Source organism: Hylaeus anthracinus, unplaced genomic scaffold, assembly GCF_026225885.1.
Source record: "Hylaeus anthracinus isolate JK02 unplaced genomic scaffold, UHH_iyHylAnth1.0_haploid 12002, whole genome shotgun sequence".
NCBI classification, from domain to species: Eukaryota; Metazoa; Arthropoda; class Insecta; order Hymenoptera; family Colletidae; genus Hylaeus; species Hylaeus anthracinus.
Genome location: NW_026534349.1, coordinates 2,036,899 through 2,049,347, shown reverse-complemented (window position 1 = coordinate 2,049,347; position 12,449 = coordinate 2,036,899). Strand labels below are relative to the sequence as shown.

The 12,449-nt window shown below is 43.2% G+C and overlaps 1 protein-coding gene and 1 long non-coding RNA gene across 2 annotated transcripts; one reads left to right on the top strand and one right to left on the bottom strand.

The window, feature by feature from the left end:
- Positions 1-418: 418 nt before the first annotated feature.
- LOC128891578 (uncharacterized) lies at positions 419-3,513 on the bottom strand. Its single transcript, XR_008460868.1, has 3 exons — positions 1,017-3,513; positions 676-820; positions 419-581 (listed from the first exon to the last, which is right to left on the bottom strand). It is a non-coding gene; the product is annotated as an uncharacterized LOC128891578 (long non-coding RNA).
- A 1,504-nt stretch (positions 3,514-5,017) lies between these two features.
- LOC128891570 (uncharacterized) lies at positions 5,018-12,134 on the top strand. The gene is made up of 3 exons (XM_054151161.1): positions 5,018-5,875; positions 8,472-8,654; positions 11,747-12,134. Exons 1-3 carry the CDS (start codon positions 5,813-5,815, stop codon positions 11,882-11,884), a joined length of 384 nt encoding a protein of 127 aa, XP_054007136.1. The 5' UTR covers positions 5,018-5,812; the 3' UTR covers positions 11,885-12,134.
- The last annotated feature ends 315 nt before the right edge of the window (positions 12,135-12,449 follow it).

Genomic DNA, 12,449 nt, shown 5'->3' with positions numbered 1-12,449 from the left:
TTATTTCACGACAAACTTGGACGGTTTGCCGTGAGATGGCGCCAGATATTTCGGTAATTTTATTTATTTAAAAAACTAAATATTGGTGAATTATTAGTGTAAAAATCTTCAATTAGAAGCTGAATTATGATAATGCCGATGTAAAATTATATTAATATGCTGAAAAAAGTGAAAAATGTGAATATATGTAAAAAGTTAGTTCGGTCCCCGCCGCTAGATGGCGATACTGATTTCGTGTCCATTAACTTGCCTATATGCTCTTATGTATGGGAAATATGTGATTGCAATGAAATTAATGGATAATAACGAATAATTATTAACAATTATAGAGCTGTTCGTTCATATTTCACAATATGAAATACCAATAAGCGCAAATTAACACCAAACAAAAAGTAACAAAGGAAAGTATGCAGACGATTTAACTTCCTCCCACAGAGCCACGAATATAGATGTACAACCACCGTGATGTTCGAATGTCAGCTGCGGTAATTGTACAGAGTTACAGTAAAAGCAAACATTCGTCTTCCTCGGCAAGCCTCGTCAGTTAATCTATCACAGACATCGAGGGAAACACGTCGCCCCTGTAACAATAACTGCCGATGATAAAGCCAGAAGCAACGTGATTCATGTTTTGAGACTCGCTCGAATCACTATTTTCCGAAAAGTTCGGCTCACGCTTCGATTTGGTGTCGGTTTTATGAGGCGATGATTGACGAAGACCACGCACACCACCTGGCCGCATCGTGTATTCCTCGCGCATTACTGCGGAACCATAGGCGATGTCAAAAAATAGCGATGCGCGAACGTTCCTGCGACATTTCTGAACAAACGATCGCAAGAAAGACGTTAAATTCATTTATCTCAACGTGAAATAAGAATAAAGTTCGACTGGAAATCAAAGTGTGGATACATTCTTGAAAGAAGAAATGTATCGTTTCTAAAGGTACGACTTTTTCCTCTTTTAAATTTCTTTTGGTACGATAAAATCCTTTGATGAAAATTCATTTGCGACCAACCTCGAACTCGCGACGAGTCGCTGGGAAAATTCGTCCAACCGATTCTTTATCACTTCTTTCCAGTCAGCTGCGGGGTTAAATCTCGATTAGCCGGCGTATTAAAATTTATTACAGCCACGCTGGTCCGCGTACATGGGTGGAAAAATCACGGGAAAACCCCAAGGATCGCCCACGCCATCCAGGTGTAATGTCTGCGAATCAAGAGAACGGCCGAGGGTTTCTTTTGCTTCCAACGCTCGCTGCTTTCGTTTCCGCAATATCGAGAGAACGCTCCCTGGAAATCAATTATCGTCACTTAATATTCATGCATTCCCATCGACGTCCAAGAAAACGCAAATGGAAATCAGGGAGTCGAGATTGCGCAGTCGGGGCTCCAGCAAGAAGGATAACAAAAAGACTGGCGCCGTTAAATAATTACAGTCGGCATCGGCTGGATGACTGTGCCGTTATAAACAATTATCGCCATCGTGCTTCTTTTCCAGCCACTTTGAATCGACGATGAGTCCGCCATGTTTTCGTTCGTGCAATGGCTGTGAACAATACAACCAATTTTTCATGTCTTTCAGGATAAATGAGTTGTTCGTTGCACAAATCGATTAACTCCACCAGTCATATAAAAATTGTAACATCACTGGCGATTATTTTTTGGCTATTCTGTATTATTAATTTTATACAATTCTCAACTTTTTGTTTTATGGAGTCGATCGATTTGTGCAATGGACGGCTCAAGTGATCGAGGGAAGATTTTATCTACCTGTACCCGTAAATAATAAAAGAAATCTTTTAAATCTATTGTGGGGGCCAACCCTTTCCTCTTGATTGCGGCACTGGTTCTTCGGTCCAGCCGGAAGATTCACGGACGTTCCGCAGACGTGGTGTGCAATTAAAAGTTTCCAGAAACTCCTCTGTCGACCGTTGTTCCGATGATGTTTCCTCGGTTGTCGTCGAGGGACCAATTATTCGAATACCAGAAGCGTTGTTGGCACAATTCGCTCCTACTCGAGGAGAGGTCAGTCCTTTTCTCGACTCTTCAATCCGCGAGGAATTCGCCGGCCGAGTGGGCGGCGATCAATTGAATTCGGATCCACACGTGGTGCACCGGGATCTTATTATAGATTCATCCACGATCTTCAATGGCGTATCGATGATTCAGCTGCCCCGATCGCGTGACTCACGCGAAAAAGAAACCAAACACCTATGGGTGTACCGATTTTATGATCCACAAAATCGCGATCAACCGTTCGCGAGACTCGCGAGCATGAAATTCCTCGAGCGTTCGATCCGCGTTTTGCGCGGGTAAAACAGGCAAGTTTACCGATCTTCGTTTACACGCGAAACTTTACCGTTTTCGGGGCGGATAAATACAACGGACATACCCGAAGTAACTTATGGTTTGTTACTTCCGTGATGTAAAACCGTGGTCTGAATTTATGTTGAACAACAATGTTCTGGGATGCTGTAAATTATTATACTCTGGATAGAAAAGGAATTATATGTCAAAGCACAATCTATCGATAGAAAAATAAATGTAAAGATTCGATGTCTGGACCTTCTAGAGCAACTATGTAGGTCGCGTCGTCTCGAGGAAGCCAGAAAAGATCGAGAAAAAGAAAGAGGCAAACATAGAAAAGTTTCGAGAATCGTTGTGCCAGTTATCATTCCGTAGGTCAACCGTGCGGTACCCATTAGGGTCGCGGGTCCGAGTCACCCTCTCGAGACGTTGCTTACGCAAGGATTCCTCGACGTCGTTTCGTCGTGCATAAACAGAGTGGTTCACCAGTGATTTTCCCGCGAAACGATTCAGTGGCTCATATATGATTGAAAAGCTGATCGTACGTGAACGGAATCCTCGCCAAGATTGACTCGGTTAAGATCGATCTGTATGCTTGGCACAGAATCGACGCTGGGGCGTCGTTAAGGGTTGGTCCCTGCTCGTAAAGGACACGTTCCGTCGGGTTCCCGCTCCTGCCGATGGGAAAAGGCAACGAACCAGGGGACACGAGGAAACATCATCGCGTAATCGTCGGCTCGAAGACGATGTTGTAAGCCCGTGTCAGAAATGGAAGGAACTGATCGAATATCCTCGGCCATATTGCCAGCCGTCCGATGGAACGGCTCGAGGAGTCTTTTATTTGATCGTGAAACGTTTTGTGGCTGCCCGATATAGATCGCTTTTATTTCTTCATTAGAACGCTTCGACGGGGTTGTAACATCGGCGAGTCGTAACGCCAGGTATTCCGACCAGCTGCGGTTCCACGAAATGGTCGCGTTATGGTCGTTCCACGAGGACGTCCAATTTGTACGATTTCTTCGCTCTTTGATTCAAAAGCCGTCGCGACTTCCGTGCGGCCGGATGTCCGCAGAAAGAACAAATTCCGGACAAATTGAATGTGCCAAGCTCCCTTCTTGGCCAGTCGGTGAGTATCAGTGTTTCACCGAAAATTATTTGAATATATACATATAAATAATCCACTCATCGACACGTGTCAATCATAGTGTAGCTGCTGTTCATCCGAATTTGTATCACCCACCATCCGTTTTCGATACAGCGATTATTTAGTTCATCTGGGAACGTTGTTCACAAAAAACATACAGCACTTCCTCAATTTTTGTTCCCCATTGCAGCTTTCAGCGGAAGCCCTGGTTTCACTTAAGTTGTTTAAATTTTGTGTTCTTGTAAGAAACTCCAGACGAAACGCCTTACTCTATCCAGACCGCGTTGTACACTGTGCGAGCAAATTCAATTGCACGAATCGCATGACTGCGCCACGCTCATAGTTGCTAACGACCCCGTTGACCTTTTCCGCGATTCATTTCATGCATATCAATGTTCTCTACTCCCTGTGTTAACAAATCAAAGCAAACGTTGTTCAAAACTTGGCTCGATCGACTAATTTTCTTGTACTCCATTTTTTCATCAAAATTGGCACGAACTTTCTGGACAGCCCATTGTTACGATACTAATTCTTGTATTCGATATTTCTTATGTCACCCTTTCCCTTCGATAATGACTCGTGTCAGTTAATCGATGGACGAGTAAGGTCTGTCGCAGACGTCTCAACAGACATTAATCGTAAGAATAAATTAACTTCGGCAAACACCGTCATACAGAATGATAAATATATAACGAGGACGACGTTCAACGCAACTCCTTTGAGATCCCTCGTCCTCGGATCCGTAGCTTCTGGGAGGATTTACAAATCCAGGGAATGTAAACCCCAACGTGAAACGAGAACTGGAGAACTTTACTGGCAAATAAAACTCAATTTGTTCGGTATTTTCAATCGGATACCTCCAGCTTAATATTCCTCCAGACTTCTACAAACCGCTGGAATAGGAGTAATTTTATTTCAACGAGCACAGTCGACGCGATCTTCGCTGCGCCTTTGCGACGCACCGCGACTAACAGGATCAACGTGCACCGCCAAGATGGTCTGCAGTTTCACGGTTCGTTCTACTTTTGCGGTGTCTTCGGGAACCTGACGAGACAAACTCCCGTCTCCGTCACAGCTGTTTCGAACAACTAAATTCACTTTTCACCTAGATACACCTTGGATTAGAATATTAACAAATTTTAAGAAATGTACTTAGATACGTGTGAAGAATTTGGACATTTATTTCGTATCATACGAGATTCTAAGTTCTTGGACTATCGAGAAATTTTCCCGAGGGCACTCGCGAGATCAATAACGGCTGATTCCGCGAAACGCGAAAGGAAAGGATCGTCTAATTTTGGCAAAGCCGGCAGCCACCTTCGATTTCCGATCGCGTTCCGCAACGCAACGCAGCTCACCATGTTTCAGAGACTTCGTGCCGGGTTTATCGTCGTGGGTGTGTGTTGGTCCGTCCTGTTATTCGTTTATTATGCCAGCCGGTTTGGCTGGCTTATATTGTGCCGGCCAGCGCGTTGTAAACGGCCGGCTGGCGCTGTTCTCGAAAATCGTTGTCGATACATCCTCCTCGATCTCGCTCGCGATTTCATTTTCCTCGCTGTCGCGCGAGCTCGAAGAACCTCAGACGCGAGAGGACGCGAATCCAATCGGGATTAACGGCTCTAATTAACTTCCAAGTGACGCGACTGGAAAGAATTAGTTGTCGAAGAAAGGCGAAAAACTGTGAGCTTTGCAGACAATTATTTGGTAAATAAATAACAGTGGCAGGAAACAATGGACTCGAAGAAGGTACTTTTGTTCGTAAGGTCAAGGCCATAAGCGCCACTGTCGTAGAAGGTGAAACGTTTTAGTTTGAATTTGAAGAGTCGTGAAAATATAGTGCACGAAGACAAGATACGGAAAGTGACGCAACAACCTAATCGTTTCTTTAATCTACTGTATTATCGAGCACTGTCGCTAGTATTTCTGTACAATTTTCTCAAGTATCGAATCGAGTTTTTTTCTTTTGCGAAAAAGGTGGTGAATAATTTATCACGTCAAGTATGCGCGGGAATTTCACAAAGAAATTCGGTATCGCGTTTTACGCGATGCTGGTGGTCCAGTGAAAGTTTCTGAGAAACGTGGTATCCTTTCTGGGAAAGAACGAAGCCACCCGATGGATCGATCGAGCGATAAAATGCGAGCAAGAGGTCTCTTCGTGGCTCTTGGAGATTTTGTTCGCTCCTCGATGGCTCGTGTTGTCGCTTGAATGCGGAACGCTTCAGGGATCGAATCACGAGGCGACTCTGATGATCTATGCCCGAGAAGGAAGAAAGGTTACTCGGTGAATCCGGCGAGATATTTCCATCGCGGAGGATTATTTGAATCTGTTCGGGAAAGGTGCTCTATGTCATTGTCACGACCATGCCTCTCAGGTCGGAAGCCTCCTCGTCGAGGGACACCCTCGATACTGCCACCACCACCACGGTTAGTGCTATTTCACTTTCAGACACTGTGTACCTTTTCTTGATACTTTGGCTTGGCGACGATTTCGCGATTTCTCCTTCAGAGGTGTTACGTCGACAACAAGTGGAACAACTTTTTAAATAATTATATTCAAAAACAGTGCGATATAGCTGAACATCGTTGGATATAGATACTCGTGTATTTTAACGAGTATGTAATTAGATCGCTATGCAGGTTGCGTTTCGACGTGTCTGACCTATGAGGTTCATTCTATTTATCGAGAACGGACCAGGACCCATTCTATCTGACTGATCAGACCCTTATTCTGCTTTTCTAATTACGAACAACTTTTAATTTAAAAACTTGACGAATAACTATAGGTGCAAATGATTATCTGTGTTTCTTCCTAATTCTCTCAACTGTTTTACTTGTAGACGATAATTCATTTCGTTATGACAAGCTGAGATTGCGATTTCTCTATCGAGAATTTTAGTAGGTCAACGTTACGAACGTAATCGTTTCAAAAGATATAGCGTCTACTAGAAAAGTTTTGGAAAACATAGTACCGACAACCGTTTTCCCGCAACTCGGTCTTTCACGAGTGAAAATTTAGTACAGTTCGATGCGACTTTCGTTCCGGCTGCCGGCGTTAACCTCGGATCGCTTGAACTTTCGCAACGATCCTTTTACAGTCTTCGACAAGCTTCGAGGTGAAATGGGTGCTCTTCCCAGCTGTCATAAAACTGGGTTCTGCTTCTTTCAAAAATTACTCGAGTTTTAGACCTAGTAAAACATTCAATGAAGACAAGTGGCTACTCGTATTCGACGCATAAAATTTTTCTTGCGTATGGTGAAATAAAATTCACGAAAAATTCCTTTCATCAAACTTACGCACATACCACGGTGCGTTGATCACAGTTCTAAGTATAATCGATTGTGAAGATTCTAATTTTTGTTATAAATATTTTAACTACTTTAGTTTCAAGTACACGTTTAAATTCACCTCAGCTAGGAAACTCAAGTATTAGCACCTTCTAGCCAAAAGTTTCGTAGATCAAAAAGACACCAAGGCTTCTTTCTACCCATAAGAAAGTAATTTTCATGGTTGCAGGTATAGTTCGCGGTTTATCCGTCGAGATCATGCCCCGTGTTCCATATTACGTGGCTTTACTCTACGCGTATACTGCGATGGACGCCTCGGGTGCTGCTCGCGCAGCTTCCTGACGAAACAGATCGCGAAGCAGTTCGCTTCTGAGGGGCTATCTACATCCGGTGGTAGTTAAATTTAAATATGATAATAATAGGAAAACGTCGGTACACGCGTGCCACGTGCTCCCGGTCCCGTAACAGCGTCGAATGCAAAACAGGCAGCGAGGCAGGTTGAAATGGAGCTGTCGCATCGATACCGATCGTTATTTCCGAATTTTACGTCGTCCATCCCTTCGAAGGGGTGTCTTTCCTCTTTTTATCCCTTGGACAAAAGCCGTGATCGACGAGCAGCGTGGTTGAAGAATTCTTTGTTCAGCGCTCGCGAGTCGAACAAATAAATTCGGTCTTTCTCCACGGTTATATTTCTGGCGCTCTTTGTTCGAATCGAAGATAAACATACTCTCGCGTCCGTGGGAGGCCCTCATTATCGCGTAATCCTCTTTTCATATGATCTTGCATATCGTGGACGCTTTGTATTTTTCATATCGTTCCTGGGATCGTTGGATACGCTACTTTGGATTCAGATCCACAGAACTTGAAGTTATATTGCGTAACGTGTGTTTTGACCGAGATTCGGCCATGGATCTGGAGAAAATGAAGCAACGCGTTTGCAAAGACTATTGTCGCTGACCCGTCGCACATCCGACATTATTTTGCTTTTAGTCTCGTGCTGAGTATTTCTCTTTCAGGATCACGTTTTATAGCCAACTTTTACCTAACCTCGTCCATCACGCCGTTACGTTCGCGTTACACTCGCTACGTTGATGTATATAGCCTATTTTCTATGATATATAAATACGTTGTCCATTGTTTCGCTTGTTTATTGGCATGTTTATAGCCGTATAAAAATTCTAACGAGCGCAATATACGACAAAATTGGGAGAACTCGTTACAAATAATTGAAGGTTTAAAGCTCTATTTCAAATGACAATAATAATAATTACGCCATTGTTACGCACGTGTACTCGGAATTACAATTCCCAAACTGATTTTCATTGTGTACCTCGATTCGCGTAAACAGAAATTTATTTCGTTTACTCTGTTATGAAATCTATATACAATGATTTCTTTTTTCATATTATTGTACAACACGTTTAATATTTCGACGCTTTTGAAGGTGACCACAATCTGAAGTTTCCAACATAAAAAAATTACCAAATAAAAACATCATTCCCAACACCGACAAGCTATTCCTCACCTATCTTTCACCAACCAGCACACTTTTTTCTATTTAAAAAAGTCGCGAGAGTCTACCTAGCACGTAATTCTCGATCATCCATACATGTACGTGTCTGAGACGAACCGAAACCAAAAAATATCACCGACACCGACTGAAATTACGCCGAACGGCATTACACCGGCTCGAAACAGGCGAATCGCTAACCGGATGTTTGTCATTTGTTGACAGGACGAGCGACGACGCACCGGAAGATACGTCGCCGGCGGTGCTCTGCTCGCGGTCACGTTGCTCGCTCTGCATCATGCTCTTTTGCGGGACACATCGACCATAACTGGGGTCTGCATACCAGCCATAATAATGGTGTCCTACATTGTCTGGATTCTGTATTCCGCCCACCGGGACAGACGAAAGGTAACGAGTTTTAAATCGCATTCCACTTTTTCTCAAATACAGCCGAAACGTTGGAGGGGTGCGAAGGGGTTCCGTACCAGAGACACTGGAAAATTGCCAGTCGGTTTGTTAAATGTTTACAGAATATTCTGAATCGAAATTTCAGCTCGAACTGCGGGGTTGTAGTTCGTACGGATCAATCGAGTTGGCGTTACGCGGTTCAAATACAACTATAGCGAATTTTTCGGTGTTCCAGCGAAATTCTGGCACGTTATTGTTGTATAAATGTTGAATTCTCAAAATGGTCTCGACATCATTCGTTGGAAAATTCGGGTTGAATCCAGGGCCACAGATATAACGTCAACTATCAGTGACAGGAATTTCTTTTTTGACATGGCGTGTGTTTAATATTTCTACGATAATATTTATCGATTCGAATTCATCGAGTACCATAACTCGTTTCCCTTTTAAAGAATCCTGCACCGCGAGTCCGCAGTTTTGTTTCATAAAATTCCTCAGATTCAGGTTTAAGATACTCTTCATTCCAAGCTCGCGCCTCGTTTGCAGCTTCGCTGCTCTATCTCTCGCTCAGTCGACACTTTTTGCGTCACCGACTCAGCGGTTTATACAGATTGATTAATAGCGATCTCCTCTCCACTTTTTCATCGAACGAAAGGGCAAACGAGTCAGAGCGAAGCCGTCCGTAGAAGGTTCCAGCGAAACGCGTAATTGAACCGGGGCTGAAATAAACGCAGTTTAGGAGCAGCAGAACAAAAATTAGGTTTTGGTAAATTAGAGAGCACGTGCACGTAAGCGACACATTCGAATGAGAATTTTTTTACCCTCCCCGGTCAGGTTACTTTTAATCTTGTAATAGTGACGCGAGCTGGTTCGGTGCGCCCCTGTGGAGCTGAAAATAATTAGATTGGCTGAAAACCGAAGTGATTCGTTTCTGAAGAATCGATGTACGAACGTGGATTTCCGAGATTCGTCGCGAATCGCAATCGATGCGTAAGAAGAAACGCGTGGCTGATGGCATGGTTCAATGGCGTCTACGAAACTTGTCTAAATGTAAGAAAAGACGAGACAATTTTGTATTTTTGGCTGAATATCTGTAGACTACAGCATGAATTGTATATTTAAAAAAGGTATACGAAAATATTTGGGATAAAAAATGAAGTATGCCATGCATCGAGGGAGAAGTAGGTAAAAAGTAAAAAATCAAGGTATATCATTCGTAAAGAGGGTTAAATTTTGATATTACTTCTCGCAGAACGAAACGATGATTTATTCTACATTGATAGGGTATTTTATGTTCGGTAAGTTTTCACAACTAACGAACGGTTACCCGATGCTCCCTTTCATGTTTTTTTATTTGCTCGAAACGTTGCGTCTGCCGCGTTCAATTAATGCAATGGGAAACGAAATGTAACGAACGGTAACGAATATCGCAGACCATTTCTTCGCCATGCGCAACGGCTAACGAAATGCACGTAGACAAATAAAAAATAATTCACGCTGATCAACCTCGAGCCGTTCATTCGATCGTTTACATTTTCGAATAAAAACTTGAAATGTAATATAAAAGACGAGGTGGCGGTGAAGAAACTTGGAAAAGGAAGAGTAAAGTAACGAAGACGTGGAAACGTGCGGTATCTGGTGAGAAAATAGAAGCAGAAGAAAAAAAAAAAAGGAAACGATTGAAACAAGCAGAGTACAGAAAGTCTAAACTAGAACAAGGTTAGTTGATAGCATAAAACGAGGTTATCTAGTAGCAGGTAGGATTCGTGATTTACGAGGACAGAAAGTAGAGCTAGCTCGGCGAGTCTGTCTGTCGCTGGAGAACTGTGGGAAACGATATTTTTAACGAACCTCGAATATTTTCTCGTCACATCGGAAATTAACTGCTCAAGTTTCGCGACACTCTATCGTTAATCAAATTTAATTGTAACAGCTAAACGCGGTAACTCGACTGTAAAAAAGGAGTCACCTTTTCACCATCGTTTTCTCACAAAAGTTGTATTAACACTCGAGAAGAAGAGATTTACTGGCAACTAGCGGGAAAATTGCCATTTTCTCGTCTTCAAACCGGGAGAGCGCACAAAGTCCTGCCCGCGGGCCAACCCAGCTCTTTCGGTTAATTCAGTCCGTTAAACGAAGTTAGAAGTACGTCGAAAGAACTCTATGAAAAATACGAGATTGCTATTGTAAATGTAATCTAATTTATTTCGTTTCAAATGCTAAACGAATGATACACCTCGGATAATGTATATATTTTGCAAATATTACTCTTCCCTAACATCCTTACTTACCCGTAATATATTCAAAATATACTTACTCGAATAGCTTGAAATAAATATTCGTCCCCATTTCATTATTCCGAGTACTGGAACGGTAATTATCGCGAATATTCATCGGTAACGATCGCAGCATCCGCGGGGAAGTTTCAAAATAAATGATCGGAGCAGCCCCGTCTGACTTCCCTTGATCTCGACCAAAGTCCTCGCGGCGCCAACGTTCCTGGACGCATATTTCGTATCTACAGGACACTACGGAGCGTCGAACTGGTCGGATCGACGTCCAGCGATTACTTTGATCTGGGTTGAAGTCCGAACGGCGCCGACGTTCCGCTCGAATATTTCGTATCTGTTGGAAAAGGCAGATCGCGTTGAATTTCTAAGACTGAGTTGGCCGTTAATAATAACTCGCAAAAGCATTCAATGATATTCCATCGATTGTAGTTACATAAAAATGTCGAAGCTCACTTTTTATTTGGAAAGTTTTAAAGCGGAATCCCTTCGAGGTGAATTAAAATACCCTGATAGGGGTTGGGTTAATCCGACAGCGATTGCGAGCGACAGGCCACCCTTTACTTTATCAAAGTGTGCGCAAGGAATCGTTCACAGGCGCGTAACGCGCTCTTTGTTCGATGTGGTTCCGTGCGTGGCAATTGGGCGGCTCTGTTCGGTTTCCTCGACGTTGCACGAGCACCATTGAACAGAGAAACGCGGCCCATCGAGGGCCGGGTACCCTTAACTAGCCACGCACGAGACAACAAGCGAGGCGCATGTTTCCGTAAGCTGAATTCTGACCGGTCGCAACTATGTTTCTAGGCGTCTCGATTCGCCACGGCGATGCGGCTAACGGAAGTCATCAGTGTCCCACCTAGATCGGGTGATGCTGGGAACAATACCAGCGCCGGCAATCGACGGAAGGATCGTTCGATATTAGCCTACGGCGAGCGAGAATAACGAGAGAATCCTGCCTTCTCTTCCAAGGACGAGGCTGTGCGAGGATGACGATCATCGACTCCCATTTGTTTCTATTCCACGTGGCTATTAGCGATTAAGACATCTTAAGTGCAGATATGTTGGGTTTGTTCGGAAAATAATTTCGTATTTCGTCCACCGAAATGATTAATTTTTCGTGAGTTGCGTTACGTTATTTTAAGTGAGAATGGAGGAAAATGTATGTTTATGCGCATGAATGCAAAAATATATCAAATACTTTCACTTAGATCTCTATTCTTTTTCTATATCAGCAAAACGTTTAAATTTGCATAAACATCCGCAGTCTAGTCATCAGGAACGGAATTTTAAGTACACGATTGAATCATCCGATGTTTTCAGTTTTCGCGCAACAATGTTAACGAATACCGATAACTTCACCAGATATGGACAGTTGGCGTGTGCGTTAAATAATGCGATCACCTTTGATCACCGTTATGCAAGTAGGACATGTCCAGCTTAACGGACACAATCGAAGCAAACATGTCCTCATGCAAACGTTCGAGTATTTCGAGCTGCGTGGCATGGA